Raw genomic sequence first — 20229 nt, forward strand, 5'->3', positions numbered from 1 at the left:
AGGAATTGTGCAAATTTGTAGGAAAGCCCAATCAGTCTTTTTTTCAGCATTGGCAGTATAAATACAAAATCGAGGAGTGCGGTAAAATGCCGCCTACCTACCTCTGTTTATACAAAATGCGCCTTTTTCGGGGCAATGGGGGGCGTGAGAAAGTAACACAACGTGTAGCTCAGCATGTGATGTAACCAGTGACGGCTAGTCAGTCCTTCTGCGATTCTCGTAAGTTGGCCTGTTCCTCACCATTCCTGTCATCTGATGTTTAATGGGCAAGGAGGGCCCAATTCCTTGTCTCCCCATTTGCTCATCTTTACAGTAACTGGGTTTCCATCCAAATGTATTGCAAATTTTAAGCGAATTTTGTGGAAATGCGCAAAGTTTCCATTCATTATTGTTTTTTGAGTATTGGGAGTCAACAGGTCAAGCACAAGCACATGCAAAAGAACACCCGTAGAAGAAGAGGGCGCCGTGAGATGACGTCAGTGAGAGTGTCTTATGTCCACAACTGATGTAAACAATTACCGGCACATCCATGACTACGACGAGATGGAGAGATTCCTTGGGAACTTCTTGGCTATTGCGAGAGCTCTCATCACACTCATATCAGTGTTGTCAGCGTAGCCTACATAATGCCATGATGTCTGTGTTGGTACACCAGGCAGCGCACATGATGCAGCGGTATTCAACACATCCAGTCTATTCAGGTAAGTTGTGAAATAGCCTACACTCACCTGACACTGGAGTAATTACCTCTCTCTAAGTGTGTGTGAAGTAGAAGTAGGATCCGGTAGCCTACGTCATTGTTTATTCGCTAAATCTGTTTCCATTGCCAAAAGTCGCATTTTCCTAATATCGATACGCTGACTTTTCCACCCCCTCTAAGCTTAAAAACTTTTTTTGCGATATTTCAGCCTTTTTTCGAATTTCTGGCGTTTCCATTCAAGTTTTTTTCGCAACTGTTGAAAATGCGAATAAAAATAGGTGGATGGAAACCCGACTAGTGTCTGTCAGGTTTGCCTTTCCCTCTTGCTACTAGCTGCTCGCTAATTCCTGCTATCAGCTGTTTCCTGTTTATCCACCGCCAGTGGCTCACACGTGCGGCGTCATCAACAGCTCCTCCCACAACTCTTCAACAGCCCCTCCCGTTGCAGAAGGCCACCTCCGTCTTTTTAAACTAAAAGGGTTCCACCAATATGACCACCCTACGAGACGGAAAATTGGGCACCTCGGATCAACTCGCCAATCCAGCTCTGTGTGTTTAAACGCTCGCAGTTTACCAGCAAAACGGCCCAACATTCACGGAAAATCCGGTAGTGTAAAAGGGGCTTGTGTCTGCCATGGAAACTTTCAGGTTTCAAGGACCCACCATCTACCAGGACCTAAAGTGGATGATCAGCATCCACATCAGGAAAGAAACCCCAGAACAGGATGTACTTCCTGTGCCAACTGACTAAGTTCAACCTGTGTCAGGAGCTTGCGAGTCTGTTCCCTGCGCATCCATCACTGTGTGGTTTGGATCAGCCACCAAACAGGACAGGAACAGACCACAACAGACAACCAGGAATCATAGAGAATCATGCAGAAAGAATCATAGGTGCCAGCCTGCCCTCTGTCCAGGCCATGTAACACCACCAGAGTCAGGAAACTGGCAGGTAACATCACTGCAGACCCTTCACACCCTGAACACAACCTATTACAACTTCCTCCCTCTGGCAGGTGCTACAGAGCGCTGTACACCAATACAACCAAAAACGAGAACCGTTTCTATCCACAGTAGGGCTGTCAACGAATATTCTAAATTCGAATAGAGAAAAAAAAAAAAAAAAAAAAAAAAAAAAGGACCTTCGAATGTCAAAATTGATATTCGATTGTGAGAAAAAAAAAAAAACACCACTGCAGCTGTCCTCTTTGCGAGTGAGCGTTGGCCTGGGCCGCTGCACTGAACGCACTGCATAAGGCCACACCGCCTGCGGAGGTGCTGCGAAGCGCAGCGCACGAGCCGGAGCACTTCCGTTCACATCAGACACGCATTTCTCCACGCTGGTCGACAAGCGGTTCTGCTCCCAGCTGTTGCTGCTGACACAATCGCTCGCGGCTCGCACAGAAAATAGACCAGAGCCGGCCACGGAGCTGCGCGGCGCGGCGCAGCTGGTGTGGATGACACAATCGGTTAACATGGGCGCCGAAAGGAAACTGGCTTCGCTTCTCTGCACTTCCGAGGCTCTTCGCAGTGCTTCCGCGAGCGGTGTGGCCTGATGGGTCAGAGAGGGGGGGCGAGCGAGAGGTCCACGGTCGTTTCTAACGTAATGTGTAGGTATGTAAATGTTTTCAAAGATGTTTATGTTGAAATAAAAATACCTACAAGTAGTTATGTTTCCTTGTATTAATACATATACAAGTATGTTTCCTTGTATTAGTTTGCCCTCTTGTGGACATAATGCGAAAAAAAAATTGAATGGTTCGAACCTATGAGTCATTTTTAGAAGGAATATTTGAACGTCATTTTTGAGCAATTTTAACAGCCCTAATCCACAGGCTGTCACTCTGTCAATAAACTGCTCCCATTAGACTGTAACTTTACAGTTTTTAAATGCACCATATTTTTTTATGTACATATCATCTGTCATTGTCAATATAAATCATACATGCTGTATGTACAGTTTACAGACATGAATTATTTTATTCTTATTGACAGTCATGAAAGCTTTTTTTTAATATATGTATACAATTCTTGCAAAAAAAAGGCAAATTACTTGTATGTGTACACATACTTGGCAAATAAAGGTAATTCTGATTGTAGAAGAAACACATCGCTCAATTGTCACTCTTCCAGAGAAGGGTTGGTCTGTTCGTTTTAAACTTAGAGTCTCTCATATCCAATACTCTACTCATTACATCACATTCCAGCCAGGGCAATTCCTCTTTAAAACCATTACATTGTACTCTAACTTAAGCTACTCCAGTCCAGAGTACTCTACTTTATACTGACAGAGGTTTACTTCCCCACTGCCCTTTCTGTGCCATCCTCCCACCCTTATGTAACCCCTGAGCTTTTTTTTTTTTTTTTTTTTTGTTTAACTCAACAGCAAACCCTTATGGGGACAACACTTCAAAATCTCACCTGACCTTATGTTTATTCATGTGTGTAGGAGAAACAAGAAAGGCCTCTTCACAGCTGAACTACCCAGGCAGAACTAAGGCGATCACCCAAGAGAGAGGAGACGGAGAGAGCCGAACATTTAATTTAATATACACCCCCACAGAGAATGAGGGCGGGTGACAGCGAGAGGTTAGATAAGGGCAAAAGAGTATCTTTTAGCATGGCTGGCCTGATGCAAGTCTTGATGCAGCTGCCCTCTGGCCCTGCCCTGCAGACTACTGAACCACAGGGGTTGGAGTGGAAGCTGGGATCGAGAACCTTGGTGGGCATGAAAGCTCAGTAAACAGGGTAGCCATTTGCTGACCTTCGGAGGATGACTCACTGGAAAGGATAGGGGCATATGATAATGAGAGAATTGCAGTAGGGTGGTTCAAGTGCTGGATAAGAGAGTCTGAAAGGCATGGGCTTAGCATACAGAGCAACGATAATACTTTTATTTATTTTTGGTGAAATGCTGTCAGAGTTAGTATTGATGTCTTTTACAGTCAAGCCCTTGCAACAACACATGCTGCCATCCAGACAATGTCTTTTTCAGGGACGTCCCTGTTTATTCCAGCAAGACAATGAGACACACTCTGCACGTGTTACAGCAGCATGGCTTCATAGCAAATGAGTGCTATTTACTAGACTGGCCTGCCTGCAGTCCAGACCTGTCTCCCATTGAAAATATGTGGCACATCATGAAGCACAAAATATGACACCAGGGACCCTGGACAAGCAAGAATGGGAAAGAATTTCACTTTTAAAACATCAACAATAGTGTCTTCATTTTCCAAACACTAACTGAGTGGTTCTTGAATTAAAAGGTGATGTAACACAGTGGTAAACAGTTTTTTAGCATGTTGTCGGCATCCAACTCAGAATGAGTGTATACTTACAAAAAAAAACAAAAAAAAACAAAGTTTTATCATTTCATATCTTGCCTTTGTACTGTATTGTACTGAATATAGGTCAAAATGGATCTGTTTTTATTTTCATTTTACACAGTGTCCCAACTTTTTTTTTTAATCAGGGTTGTATAAGTAGTACGGAGTGCCTTCAAATTAGTCTTTATATTTTAAAAAATCCCTTGCTTTAACCCTGAACATAAGATGATCATACAACTGCTACATTATAATGGACAAAGATATTCACAGGATACAGTTCTAGCTTTAAATCCCAGTTTTCGAGTAACTTCTAACCTCTAACCTTGGAAGTTTAGACCTCGACTCTGTTTCAAGAATACTGACTATGCTGCTGTGTATTTTGCAGGAACGGTTTTAATGTATGCTACACCAAATACTGTGGAGTAGCCAGTTTAAATTAATTTAGTCAAACAGAAATGAGGAAAAAATGCTGATAAGAATCTGGCGAGGCCAGTGGGTTTTACAGGTTCAAAGAGGTTTGATGTACCAGTCACATATGGCTAAATGTAAAAGAAATGTATGCTCATCTGAGACACACAGAATCCTTTTATCAATTATTTCTGCTTTTATTCATGTTTTAATTGGAAATAAACTGAAACTCCAAGACAATGCTGACAATAATGACCATTATGTGTTTGGTGGTTCGGTATTTTAAAAACTGGGTTAACTGAATGTGACAGATGATGCTTCACAAAACAATTTCTTTCACAAAATGTCTTTTGTGTTTTGACACTCATATGGGATATCTGCTCGTTTTCTGGAATATGAGTATACATTATATATAAGGTTTTGTTTTATATGTATTGTTGTTGCAAATGTTTAGGTTTTATTTCATATTCACTACTTGCTTTATTGATCCTGCTGTTAAGACCATTGCTAATTTGCTTTTTTATCTCTTTCGTTATTTGTTACCATGCGACCAAACTATTTTTCTTTCTGTGGAAAGTGTCAAATAGAATTATGTATTTACCACCATAAATCCCTTTATTTTTTTCCAACACATTTACTTTGCAGTCAAACTAAATTTGCCACAAAGTGTGAAAAAGCATGAATTCTTTTAACAGTCAAGTCTTTTTCCTCTATATTGTTAGCACAAAGGTTGAACCCTGCGCTACACCTTCCTGCAGTGTTTTTAGAAAAACACTGCACAAATCTGCAGGAAGAAATACAGTATGTCTCTCTCACACACACACACACACACAGACACACAGACACACACACACACACGCGTACGTGTACAAACACACGCCTGCATTTCCCTGATCTCTTTTTGTCTTGTTCTCCTCTTCAGCATTCAAAGCATTTGAAACTAGCAGTCAACTCCTCATTCAGCTGAGGCAACAGTCCTCCTCTGAGGACAGCACAAGTCAAAAAATTAAACTTCACTCATCGTGCCATTAAAAACAACCTGGAGTATTTGAAGCTGTCAGGTGAAAATCCCCCATAAGCTGCTGAACACAACAGAGCAGATATACGAATGGAGCAGAAAGATAAAACACGCCATCTATTCTTGCGAGTTTCTCTTTGAAACTTCTCTTGAGTGTGCCTCTGAGATGGAGGTTCTTTGCTCCCTGCAGAGCTGCTCCAGCTTCTCCTCTCCCTGGAGAGATTTGCAGAGCGAGACAAACACCTTGGGTTTCTCTGCGGCTGTGTGTTCTCCAAAATTCGCCCCAGGCAACTTTAAATTAATACCTAGCACTGCCTTTCCCCTGATAATTATGTATCATCACCCATGAATGCTATAAACGGAGGATGTTTAGTGCTTTTATAATAGGGCTAAACTGTTCGGCAAAAATCTTGTGCAGGATATAATGAATGCTGCATCTTTTAGAAATGTGCTGAACGTCACTACAATTACAGGGAGCTCTGCAGGTTCATAATATTTACATGTTATTACAGCTCTGTGCCTTCCAGCAACGCTTTCTTTTGTTGTAAGGAAGCTATCTGTGCCCACAAATGTGACATGTCAGTGTCTGGGATCAGCAGAAATTTGTTGCCTGCTTAACTCTCTCCTGTCCTTTAACCAGGACAAGCTTTGTTAGCCGCTACTACAAGCAGAATGCAGCTCTTCTCTCAATAATGGGCAGACTGACAAGCCCGTGGAGGTTTGTAACCGACAACAATTCTCCCAGGCTCGCTGAATGGCAGAGGCATGTCTCTCCCGTCGCCGCAGTATGCGCCCTCTGTTGCAAGGAGACTCTGCCATTAGCTGGGAATTCATTCCCGACATGATAATTGCTGTCAAATTACAGCCAACCACTAACAATTATGATGGGTGCTGACAGGTGAAGTGTTCTGCTCTCCCAATCACCACGCCGCACACACACTGTTTATACAAGGCGAGAGAGTAAAGCAACACGCACGATTTGAACACACCAACACAATTTACAATTGCTCAAAGTTCCTCGGTCAAGCAGCGCAGTTCCATTGACACACAACTGTAGTGCTGACTGTGGTGGGGGGGCGGGTAATTAAAAGCTTTGTGATGAACAGGGAACTTTCTCCCTTGTGTGAATGTGTCTTCTTTTATCACACACCACTAACTCATTTACAGCCCCTGAACCATGTGTGTACCAGAGGGAGAACTCTACAGGCTTTAACGTATGGCCGTGGATGCCAAAGGATGTGAAATCTACAGAGAGGAGTAGATTAAGTACTGAGCCAATTACACCTTAGCAAGAGAATTTGGTGTAAATCTGATGTGAAGGTAGGGACATAAAACGAGTAGCAAGTTTTTCCACTAGTGAGGGGCAGACCGATTCCTTTCACAGCCTTGTGCTGCATTCATGTGGTGTCGGAATAATTATATTTCATGGCTCATGCGTTCCCATTCCCTTGGTTATCAACGTGTTGTTGAAACAAGTACCAAGCAATAAAATATCTATGTCCTTGTCTACGGAGACTGCCATGTTGCACTACCATGTTTTTTTCCCCCACCCCTTACGAGCACCCAAACCTGGAACTAACTGGACACTACAAAGAGTCATTCAGGAAAATTTGTTTGTTCATTTTCGTCCATAACTACTCTCTACAAAGATGTAAATCCAGATTCTTTTTATTATTCTGTGAGTATAGTCCTATCTTTGATGCTGCAAGTGACCACACAATGTATGAGTTGTCCTACATACTCAGGTATACCTTGCAAGATACCAGTGTTTTTGACCTAAAAGCAGAGTCCCTATAGATCAACTTGGTATGTCTAAGCATAAAAGAAAGAGTAGCATTCTACATGATGGTGTAAAGTGATATTTGGAGGTATACTCATCATTAATATACTGTACATACCATAATACTTAAACAACAGGTGTTTCTCACAGCAGATATTATGACTTGTCACAGAAGGAAAAGCATAAGTGTTACTAATAACATTAAAGGGGCAAAAAGCGAAATCGTTTCACCGCTAGGTTTGCTGTTGTGCACTGCCTGTAGACCAAAACAAAGTGTGTCATGAGCCACACCTCCCTCTACCTCTGCTCTCCACCCCCTATCGGGCAGCTGAGTGAAGCTGGATGAAGTGGAGGCTGCAGAGGAAACACCGGGATGGGTTAATGTCCGGAGCTTGAGCAGCCCGTGAGCCTGCCAGGCTGCCCGCTAGGCTAAAACATCTGCTCTCCACCCCCCCCCCCCCACTCGCCTCGTCTAGCAGTTAGCGATGTCTCGGTCTCTGCCGTGTTTAGCTATTCCCCTGCCTGCTTCAATGATGATGATACCTGTAATAAATGTAATATATTTGCTGAGATGAGGCGAGGCTCAGTGACTAGAGGAGCTGGTAGAAGTGCTCCATAGCTGTAAGTTACTCCAGTAGCCGGTGGCAGCCAACTCGGCTAGAGCCATCGCCGGATCCCAGCTAGTGCTAACACCGGAAGCTAACGCGAACGTTCCTACTCTTCTCCATGAGTGAGAGCAATGTTTTAAGCCTGATTTATGGTCCTGCGTTAAATCAACGACGTTGTTACGTCGTAGGGTATGTGGCTACGCAGAAGGCTCACCATAGCCCCCGGCGTAGCCTGACGTGCACCTCCCCAAAAATGTAACTACACGTCGAGGCGACGCAGACCCAGCGCAGACCGAGAGGGCTGTGATCGGTTTGCTTGGTAGCAACGCATTTCCGGTTCCGTATTTCCAGATTGCGCCATCCCTGCCATCTTTAAACATCTTCTGTTGGGATGTAGATGTTGCAGTATTAAGGCCCATTTATGCTCAACGTTCAATACGGATATGGATACGGATGCGGACACGGACGGAGCCGTCTGTCCATGCTCCGCGTTCATTTCTCTGTGACCGGAAAAGCCGGAAGCTAAACAAAGAATCAACTAGAAATGACGATAACCATTCCGAAAAGGAACACAGCCTCCTACCGCTCTGGCAGTGAATTCCATCGCAATGAAATGGAGTGACAGAGAAGTTCGAAGGGTTCGCGACAGCACCACGGCAACGACGTAGGTACGTCGAAGGTACGCCGCAGGACCATAAATCAGGCTTTAGCCTAGCGGGCTGCCCGCCTGGTTCGCAGGCAGTCAGTGAGCCAGGCAGGCAGCCCGCGAGCCCGAACATTAACCCATCCGGGTGTTTCCTCCGCAGCCTCCACTTCACCCAGCTTCACTCAGCTGCCCGATAAACCCGCTGCTTCTTCTCATTTTAACCTGAATAACAAACCAGGGCTCGGTGCTCCGGTTGGATCCAAACAGAGAGCCGGGGCTATTTGGGAAGCTAGCGGAGGCTAACCGGCTGTGTTTCCCTCCGGTCATGCTGCGGCTAACGCCTCACCAGCCGCTCCCAGCTAGCTCCGGATTGTTATTGAGGTTAAAGTGGGAGAGGCAGCGGATCTGTGGGGCAGCTGTGTGAAGTGGAGCCTGAGGAGGAAGCACTGGTTAGCCCCAGCTCTCTGCCATTTCACTTTGAAAATATGCTGCCATTGCTCGCTGTAACCTTTTATAAGGAGGGAGGGCCAAGGGCTCCTGGGGGTGGGTTCACATGAATGTACATGAACGTGCAGCCGGACTGGCTTGTAAACAAGGGGCTGGAGATAAACACAAAGAGAGGGTGTGTGAGGTCATGCTATACTCCAGATGAAATTACACCTCTAGTTCTTCACATAGCAATTTTTTAATTCCTTCAATCTAGAAATGATGAATTTCACTTATTGCTCCTTTAACGATGGCTCAGTTCTTGTGAGGAAACAAGCACCTATATCAGGACATAAAATCAAAGTAACGTTAGCTAAATGGAATTCAGCCATGTATCATTTGATTACATACACCTGTGCTGTTTCTACTGTGACAAGTCAAAATTTCTTCCACGAAAAAAACCTAGCCTAATATTTATTTTGCGCTTAATTTGTACCTTTATGCTCTATCTATGGTCTTCCAAACAAGACTGACTTGTTGAACTGACATTAGCAGCTCTTTAAGGGACAGTAATGCTAAATGCTAAAGTCAGTTTGCTAGCATGCTAATGTGTAACATGATGTTAGCAGCAGGTTCAACATCTCAGTTTAGCGTGTTAGCATGCTAATTTGCTCATTCACGTTACCCTTAACAGAAAGTAATTTACAGCTGAGGATGAGGGGGTGTAGTTTTAAAGTTTTTGTGCATAACATTAAACCAAAGCATTGAACAAAAAATAAAAACATTTTTTAGACCAACACTGTAAATCTAATAGAGCCAATAAGTCATTTGTCTACCGTTATGTAACGTTACTATTTAAAATTTCCCGCACACTTTAATACAGCTGATAATCCAAATAGGTACATACCTGTTCTCCTCTGGTGTACTGCTTAATTCCCGTTTGTATGCGCTGTCAATTTGTTCTTCACCAGGTACCACCTCCTCCCAATAACACCCAAGAGAAGTGAAGCGAAAAGGCGTCTCCCCTGACAAGCTAACGTTAGCATTTCACGTTAGCCTTTTCGCCCCTGAAGAACTACCCCACATTTGACGACTAATTTTTTTACCAACGGTTTGGTCCATGACAATATCCAGCGGCTGGTGGGCACTGAAGTATTAAGTGCCAAAATTTTCTTCAAAACGTACTTTCACATTATACTGAAGAAGATAATCCACACTGTTAGTTGTCACCGCAGTTATTTTCCTTAAAAGGAATACTAACTTCTACCACTGGGCACGTGACAACAGCACCTGGCAAACAGCCAATCATATTGCAGCAGGGCAATCAGTGGCACGTGTCAATTTCGGGCAGTGTGCAGCCACTGACCTTGAATTGTATAAAAAAAATTATAAATATCAGCAACACAGGATGTTTTATGACTTGAATTTATCCATAATTATATTAATTTCGAAATTCTCAGTACCACTAAAAAACACATCTGTTTTTATGAAATACAGTGCTGAATTTTAACACTTCAAGTACAAAAAAACTTCTCACTAACTGTGCTTTCAAATGGTGCAAGATTCAAGGTCATAGCCATGGACTCAACAGTATGTTGTAATATTTGCCATAAGCAAATACAACAACATCAGTGATTGAACCTTAAGTGGACTATGTGACAAAATTCACATAATTAAGACAACAATAGCTGAATATTCCCTTGAGCATCATTATTGAGGACTCAAGACCTTTTCAAGGCCTTGGCACGTTGAATCTCTGAATGCGTTTTTTTTTTCATCCGCCATCCCATCCGAAAAATATTCTTACACAAAGAAACCTTGCACACTAATTCCAATGCATTTTATTGTTCTATTCAATGTGAAAATTCACAATACGTGACAAAATGAAAAGACACATTTCCTCCTTTGCCTCTCTCCACTCCCTCCCCGTCTTGCCGTCTCTGTCCTCCACATTTTATGAGAAGTCCACATCCTCCTCTCCATCATCATCCACCTGAATATTACTATCTGATCTGTTGAGAGTAAGCTGAGTCATGAAATGATTCTGTTCCTCTGTCTTGTCGCAGCTGTGCCCCACTGCCACATTTTCTTAACTAATTTTTGGTCAAGCCTCTCTAAAGGTTTCTGATGGATGCGAAAAACGCGAAATTTGAACTAGTTCAGAAAAATTTAATGGGGAACCAAAGTTTCGGACCCAGTGTGCAAACGTGATTGACACATTGTGAGGTCGTATTTATTTTCATACGTGCAACAATTTCAGACTCAGTGTGCAAAGGCCTTTACTTGCAATTTGCTCAGGTACATGTGTACCAGGCTATGGGATTCTTGCGCACATTGTTGATCATTAGGTGAAAGTGTGGCTAGTTAACTACAGGTAACTTAGCTATGATAGCTAACCACCTTAATGATTTAGTGATAAGTGCTTGCAAATCTACCTGTCTTCACCAAAAAATGGTAAAACCACATGCAAAACTGCAGTACACAGTTATGCATGTTTGCATGTTGTATTTATTGGGATATATATTGGAATATATTTACAATTTGAGCATATTTGAATACTGGGGAGGGGAATGGGGCTGTGTCCTCCTCCGATTTATATCATAATTACTGCCTTGGATTGATTTACATTCCATATGGTTCTCACCAATGCTCGTCCTTCTTCCCTAAATCCCAGGTTGTGGCCTTTCAAGTTAACTTCTGAGGGGGGCATCTCTTATTATCTCTGCAGCGCTGGGTTTTTTCGTGTATTTGAAACCTCAAAAAAGAAGACAAAATTTAAGTCACAAATCTTCACCGTCTCATAATGTAGAAATCTGTCAGTCAGTCGGTTTGTATTACATAGGGCAGTTTATTGAACTTGTAAATGTGTTAGGTGTCATTATGCATGACCTTAGTTTTTCTACACTCACAAAACCATAAAAGTTTGAACATTTATAATAATAATTTGCTGCTTCAACATTACATTCAAAGCTGTAAATTGTTATAGCTACATTTTGTTAAAAACACAATATTTACATTAATTGTAATACACAAATTTTATATTTGGCATACTTACATTAATCTCATCATATAATTTACAGGTTCTCAAGTACTGATTAATGTGAATATTTAATCTCAAAAATTCACAACAAATCGAAAAGTAAATTAACCATACAAAAATGAAACATACAAACAATACTAAAGCTAACCCCGCCCACCCCCCCCTCCAAAAAATGGTGCACGGATTTTAAGATTGATGAACATTTTATGCCAAAATGTCCTCTATTTTACAAAACATTGTGAAATGTGCCTGCCACAGAACATTTACTTCACTGCAGCAATGCAATGCGGTTGAACCGAGCAACTATTTATAGTGCAGTCATCTCACGTCCATCTTTTTAATCAAACACAAAGTAAATCTCAACTGTACAAATATTTGACAATGATTAGTTTGTAAATATTTCTTCAATAGAGCGTCAGACCTTGTGTGTTTTTAAGGTGACTGCTGACAGTGAAACTCTGGTCCAATTACTGTTTTGTCAAATAGAGAGTTCATAGTAACAGTACTGGTCATAATACACATGATAAAGTCTTGTTTGTGCTTGTCTTGAGTTACATTTGATCCGCAGATTACAGTTTAATCAGGATTTTTGGGTGAAATCACTTTGAAAAATTCTGTCTCAAAAATGTCTTTTCAGTTGAGCACTTCCGAGCTTTGTCGAGTCCAGGCCCCAGATCAGAGAAAGTTCCTTTACAGCACATTGTACATTTTCCTTTGGCACAAAACTTGGTACCCCCCACCCCTAAAGATCTGTTGTCATGTACATCATGCAGGAGGGATAGGGTGTGTTCACATAAATGGCAATGGTCAAAGGCAAAGTCCAGCTTCTACGCATGCAGTTGCACCAGCGGTTTTCTGTGTGTTTGGTCCAGGCTCATGATGTCATCATTAATGGGGGCAATTTTTGGTTAGATGTGAAAATTTTAAGCTTCTAGAGAGAGAGGGGCAGTAGAGTGGATTGTTATGGTCACAACTTCCCACTGAAAACCTCTCTAGTTTTGTGATTTACATAAAACAATGTGGAGCTAAAATAAGCCAAAGTTACCAAACGTTTTATGCCACTGCATAAAAATGTCAGAATATGGTTGTCAATTTAAAAGCTGGCAGGTATAATTAATTATCATACATTTTTTTTGTACCATTGCTAGTGTGGATATGACTATAGGAACACACCCATTTCTACTACACTTCACTGAAATGCATACTCGAGGCCTCTAGCACCTTTTTAGCCATACAGCATACAAATGTTTAAAAAAAAAAAAAAAAACGTGCAAGACTCACGGATAAAAGACTCTGTTTCCAATACTTAAGGCAAAAACAATTCTCATATATACCAATATACATATATTTGAGATTATTACATCTATCAAAACTGTGTTTTTCTAGAGTGTTCTGGTAAACATATGTTGAGACTGATCGTGTGGTGACCTATTATACATACTAGAGCTAAAAGTGCGGAATGACCGAGTCAAAGTCAATGCAATGCCCTCTAGTAAATACAAAAAGAAACTTTCCTTATTTGACAGTTTCTTCAGGTTTTTTTTTGACTGCCTGTTAATCTATAGGCCTGTGTCTGTTATTGGAGTGTAGGTCAGGAATGCCAAACTGAAGATCACAAAAAACAAGTGAGTGCCCAGTAGAAAAGTGCAAAATACGCCAGTGTGTTTTCTTCGAGCCCCAGACCTGGACGAACCAGCACCTATAGCTGGGACACCTTCCTGGGCAGAGGCCTTGGTCTGGGGACCCGAGGGTCGGAGGTTCCATCCAGCTTCATGCTGCCCGTGCGGAGCTGGTGAGGCTTGGGTGGCAGGGCCGGGGGGTCCGTCTGTGGGGGGATGGAGAGGCTGTGGGGAAGTGGCACAGGCCTGCGGGGGTTGTTCCTCTCGTACACGCTGTAAGGGGGCGGGGTCTTGTTTTCTCTGCGGATCGGCTCGTCCGAGCTGCTGGAGACGGAGTTTGGCAGGGTGGTGGGAGGAGGCAGTGGGTGGTCACCTGCAGGCAGCTCGGTGCCCGAAGCTTCCGACACGCTGCAGCGACTGAGGGAGGAGATGCCACTGGAGTAGCTGCCGGAGAGGACGGGGGAATTGGAGACCAGGCTGGTAGACTGGCACTCGGTGGGCGAAGGGGTGAAAGGCGGCACTATGGTCTAGAGGGAGAGAAAGAATGAAAAGAAATCATATATATTCTTCAAGTGAAAAAATAATATGCTTTTCTTCCTTCTAAATTCACTCATGTTTGGCATTTCGCCTCGCTATATTTGCCTTTTTTTGGTACTGTGCCTGACGTTTACAGTCTGGCACCTGGTCACTACCCTTTTCATAAAGCTATGACCTCACCTGAGCACTGTGGGGGTACATGCCTATAAACATCCTGAACACAGCAAAATAAAAATAAACTATGAAAATACCGGCAAAGGGCAGAGTCTCTGCAGAAAAATACACCACCACATTCTTCTAGTCATAAGTGATGACTGAGAGGAATTACTTCTGTATGGTCTAAATGGACTGCATTTGTATAGCACTTTTCTCTCTTTCTTTTTACACTACATGTCACATTCACCCATTCACACACTGGTGGCCAAGGCTGCCATACACCTGCTACTCAATATTCATTTACATGCACTCACACACTGAAGGAACAGCCATCAGGAGCAATTTGGGGTTCAGTATCTTGCCCAAGGATACTTTGACATGTGGACTAGAGGAGCCAGGGATTGAACTACCCATCCTCTGATTAGATCGGTGGACGAGAGCGGTCGTCTTAAGCATTGTTATTTTTTTTAAATAGTGTAGAGTATATCTTTAAAGCCGAACCAATTAGTTGATGAACCATCAGACAAAAAAAAAAAAAAAAAAAAAAAGAATCTGCAACTATTTTCATTGTCAATTGATTGTTTGAAGAGCAACACAGCAACCCCAGGTTACAGGTTCAGAGCACCAAAATCAACCACTGTCTTATGGTACAACCCAATAATGATTTTTATTATTTAATTATTCAATTACGCTGTTGATTACATTTTTTGATGAATTGATGAATCGTTTAGTCCATGAAATGTCAAAACAAATTGAGAAAAATGGCCATACCAGGGTCTTCGAGCAAAAGCTGACATTTTGTTTTGTCCAACTGAGTCTAAAACCCCAAAATATTTAGTTTACAATAATTAATAAATACATAATATTACAATTTCTGTATCTAGAACCAGTGAATATATGCCATTTTTGCCTGAATAAAAAAAACATTATGGATATACTTGACAATTCATTTTTGTTAATCAACAGTAACTACTATTATTAACGGCAGAACAAGTGCATTGGATTGTGATGTTTGACAACTTCAGTTCATTCAGGAACACTTTAGTCAAAGGAAACTTAATTTCCATTTGTAGTATTATATTTGGCAGTATGGCTCTGTTCTGGGGCCCCTCTGCCTTTCCTTGGGCCCAAGCAGAAAGTCTAAGGCGGAGAGAGCACACTTCTCTGCCCTTCCATGCGCATACTTGAAAAGCCTTGAAGCAGAGAGAGCACACCTCTCTGCCTTTCCATGCGCAAATGAGGAAGGTCTGAGGCAGAAAGCAAACCTTCCTGCCCTTCCATGCGCCTACATGTAAAGCCTAAGGCTAAGAGTAGGCATGTAACAATATGTCGAATTTCGCTGTGTCGCGATAAAATAAATTCTCGATACCGTCATGGGAATGCCACGGTAGTTATATAGCTGCGATCTCCTACAGAGCTGGTAATATGACTGTGTGACTACATTCCCCATACTCCTTTGCATGCAACTGCGCGCGCAGGTGAGAGCAGACTCGTGCAGCTCAGCCTCTCAGCCTAGCGAGAAGCCATGCATATCACGTGACACAGCGAAATCGTGGCTTTCCGACAAATGTATCGTATCGTGGACTCTTTATCGTGATAATATCGTATCGTGAGTTTCTGGTATCGTTACATCTCTAGCTAAGAGTGCACAACTCTCCATCTGTCTGTGTGCCAACATGGAAAGTGCCTTGCAGAGGAAACCGCAGTCAGCAGGCCAGAGCAGTTTAAATAGGGTGCCCTGAATAAGATTTGCCAATTGGTTGCATAGAAAGGAATCATGCAATCAGCTGACTCCCTTCCAACAATCAGCTGCTCCATCAGTTGATTGGGCTGTCTGAGATCAGCTGATGTAGCTGGGATGTGAGCTGAGCTTGACATAGTGTCCTGCCTGAACTAACACTTTGCTAAAATAATACCTGCTGTGTACGACACACAGCTGCGTCGGCTCACCGGAGCATCTCCAGTCTCTGTCTTTGCCGTCTGTTGCATGGCAGTCTTCAGTGTTGACTGCCATATTACTCCTGATGTGTAACCAATCAGGCAGTGCTGTGGTGGGACTTTGAAAGAGGCTACAGATGGTGACAGAGAGGCAGCTGCATCAGAGCCAAAAGTAGCGCATTTTCCAATTAATTTATTTCATCGGCCATCGGACTGTAAATAGTAAATAAAGAATAGAAAATCAGTATGTGACGGTCAGTGTTGATATTGTGGTGGGCGGACACAAATAAATTAGGCTGACCAGTGCAACACGGGCAGCATATTTCTGTCCGAACCCGAACTGAGCCCGACATTATTTAATGACCAAAGCACTGAGTTTGTGTCACACAGTGGTTATGGGCTATTTAACAGGCCGGGCGTGCGCCGTGGGTGCTCAGCTGCGGAAAGGGAGGCGGGAGGTCCGAGGCTTCCAGCGAGAGGAGAGGGAGAAATAAAATAAAATAAGATAAAATAGGAAAAACCTGTCTCCCTCTTTTATTTTATTTTCAGCGTTTAATCAAGGCGGACAGAATTTCTGTCTTTGGGAGATATTATTTTGTAATATAACTGAATTTTCTATCCATACATATAAATTTTAAATATATTAAAATTATAAGGCATCTTTGAGTAAACTGCGAGTATCATTTAAGTTGGCTATGTCGTGGCCGGCCGAGCGTCCTCTTTTTTGGAAATCAAAATATGGTCACCCTAAAATAAATCAATATATGGGAAACACTGAGTCCATTAGATAGATGCAGATATCTGAAACAGTTATATCATTGGGCTTGAGGCTATTGGTGGAACAAAGCAAGCAATTTGGAGACATCACCTTGGGCTCTGGGTAACTGAGACGGAAAAAGCAAATAATCAATTAATGGAGAAACTAAACAGCAGATTAAAAGATAGCGAAAATAATCATTAGTCATGGCCCCAAAGCAATTTCTACTCTACTGTAACCTCAGATTGTTTCATTTGAAAGATTTTTAGTGGCCTGAATTGAAAGTATCCAGCATTTCTCAAGACAGAGGCAAAAACTAGTTTACGTCTGACAAAAATACGCTGAAAACAACATAGCATTACTTTAGATTTATGGTAAGCATGCAACCATATTGTCTCTTTTCCTGCTGTCTGAAACACGTTTGCTGACACAGCCCTCCAGCCACAATAAATACTTTTTAAAACAGGAGAGTCAGTGAACAGATTGAGAGGGCCAGGTTTTTACACTCCATCAACCGGCCCTGTGCACCGAGACGAAAAAGCACAATATGCCGCGCTTCCCCCCCTCAAAAATCCGATCACTCATCAAAAATGTTTTTCAAAGCAATTACACCATGCTGCCATTATATCTGCTGAAACTTAATTGGATCTAGTGGAGTATACAATTGATCAGTAAGGTTGTAGTGTTCATGCTACAGGAGGCACGCACCAAGAAAGGTATCCATTTGACATGCACGAATGGACAAACCTTTTCACATCTGGGGCGAGCATGATGAAAATCTGTGTATTTAATATAGCGCTGACAAGCAGTTTCAACTCCTGACCCAGTTCTCCAGGGAGAGGCCGGCACTAAATATCATTTCTACCTCTGCACATGAGTAAGTGCAGCCCTGTCGGACTGGCACCATGTGTTTTCTTCAGGTTCACTACTGTCCTGGGGTTTGTGGTCTGGTAATGGGCCCCTGGCTGCATTGACTGATGTGTGCGTTCACCATGTGTGCCAGATAATGGGGCCTGCTGGAGGTCCGCGGAGGACCCGTCTCTGGCTGTGCTGTGATGGGCAGCTTGGTTCCCCCGCTCCAGGCCGCTTCTATTGCCACAGCACGCACACACACACACAAACGTGCCAGCATGAACACACCTAACCACACACAGAAATCTGATTGACAGAGCATGCTGAGTGCCAAGCTGTCACTCACACTTTGGTTTCCAGAGTTGTTCTCTCTCTCTCCCTCTTTCCGCCTCACACACACACAGACCACACCAACACACGCAAACAACCGAATTCTTGGTAGCTGTCACATGTAAGAAGACATCACACCCGCAACAAAGCCAGGAGCTTAGCACTGTTGCTTGTCACAAGCCCACAAAGAAGATAACAGTTAGCAGAGAGACAAGCTTCAGTTCACCAGAGTTTCAAAACAACTTTTTCCCCTCATTAAAAGCTCACTCAGCGCTTAGTTAACCTCTCCTGGCCCTCTCCTGCTTCTGCAGACTGGTATTAACTACTAAGAGGCTCATTAACAACAAATCAGAGCTCGGAAACAAAGCAAGACTAATCAGTTTAACTGCAGATAAACAGAAAAACATTTGAGGTCAGAGGTATTATAAAATTGTTTCAACACATCTCACTTGAGAGATGCAGCACACAGAGGTCTCAAAGCATCAATAGTAAAGGAACATAACATTAGCAATTAGCGTTTTTGAAATTTAAATTCACTGATGAAGTACATGTAGCTGAAGTTTCATAAATCAATCTGTTTTTGCTCATTTTGGGCAAGACACCAGGTGGCATCCTCTCAGACATTTTGCTAAGGATCCCAACTTCCCAGATAACAAACTTTTCTCCTTGTTGAGAGTTTTGCGTGGAACCAGTGTAATAAAGATTGCATTAAGGATGCAATATGCACAACGGAAGTAAGCAGTAGTAGCAAAATGGCAGATCCCATTGCTCACCTGAGAGCTTTTGTTATGTTATAGCAAATTTTTTTCTTATCCAAAAAAACAAACATGGACCAACTATTGAGAGGACATAAAAGACTATTACGTGCAGGACTCCATCTTTTCTTTGCGACTTGTAGCGTAGGACACGCCCATTGGTGTCATCATGGGTCACACTTAAGTTTAAGGAAACCCTACTATTTTTTATTCCAGCTGAGAACTATTTCAGTTCTGAACCAATTTATTTTTGGTCAAAATGCTCCAAACGGTTCAAAATGAGGAGCATGAACTGGAATAGAACCTGTTCCAGTTTCCATGAAAAGGGTTATGCAAAGGGTTGGGTATCATTTGGGTTTTTTCCAATGCCTGTGCTGAAACAATATCTGTGACAACAGTGTCTGAACCCATATTTAAGGCTTTTTTTGATCGTTAAGGCTCTAGGCAATTATGCAACTTTGTAACAAAATTAGTCCCTGATTCAGACTAAAGCAATACAACTCTAGGTCTGAAAGCACCCTAAGATTGTCACTACATTGAGAATAGCTGGTCCATCTTAACAGTCGACCTTAAGAGAGACTAACTTTGAGCACAGATCCTTGACTTAAATCAGCAGGTGGTAAGCAAGACACCGGAACTTGACTTGGGTCTTGAGTTGTAGCGTTTATTTGCTAACTAAACTGTTCACACATTGTACTGCTACGTTTAACTTTATACTCTCTGCTCCGGTCAGCACAGCCTACGCACACCATCTGGCACCAAAACGAGGTACTGAAATCTGTGTTGTAATTTGGTCCAGTAGGTACCGGTCGTATAGGAACTGGACCCAACCCTGAGTTGGAAGCTCAGAAAGAGCTTCTACCCTCAGGACACTAAGATCTTAAATGAAGACACTTCGAAACAATGCCCCTCCTTAATCATCAACAAACAAGATTTTAACTAACAAGAAATTATATTTAACTGGAACTGTAGCTTATATAATTTAATGTGAAGAATAAATTGATTGATTGATCGATTGGTTAAACACAGTGGACAGTTGGCATGTACCAGGTGTACATTAGCTAATATGAGTGCCCTCCAGCCAGTCCCATTTTCTCTTTGAGACAGCCGTGTCATAAAAAAACGACAAAATCAGCAGCACCGGAGCAGTTAGCAGCTTCACTGAACAGTAATGCAAAGCTCCCAGGCCTCCGGTTGACACAGACTAGGATAAAGACCCTTGAGCTGGCCAATAAGACGTTAGCAGTGCAGGATAAAGGCCCTGAGGCTGTCACTGAGCAAGGTCAGCCTGTCTCAGGGAAAGAAAGAGAAAGTAAAAAAAAAAAGAAAGCCCCAA

The 20229-nt window shown here is 42.5% G+C and overlaps 1 protein-coding gene across 7 annotated transcripts in view; it reads right to left on the reverse strand.

The window, feature by feature from the left end:
* Positions 1-10861: 10861 nt before the first annotated feature.
* Positions 10862-20229, reverse strand: part of dock4b (dedicator of cytokinesis 4b) — a 171982-nt gene continuing 162614 nt past the window's right edge. For 5 of the 7 annotated variants that reach the window (XM_049566555.1, XM_049566558.1, XM_049566557.1 and 2 more), the window contains one exon: positions 10862-14095. In XM_049566555.1, the coding sequence (XP_049422512.1) occupies positions 13649-14095 (447 nt within the window). In that variant the 3' untranslated portion in view covers positions 10862-13648. The remainder of the gene's footprint in view (positions 14096-20229) is intronic. The other 2 variants (XM_049566559.1, XM_049566556.1) reach the window with 1 other exon arrangement.

Source organism: Epinephelus fuscoguttatus, linkage group LG22, assembly GCF_011397635.1.
Source record: "Epinephelus fuscoguttatus linkage group LG22, E.fuscoguttatus.final_Chr_v1".
NCBI classification, from domain to species: domain Eukaryota; kingdom Metazoa; phylum Chordata; class Actinopteri; order Perciformes; family Serranidae; genus Epinephelus; species Epinephelus fuscoguttatus.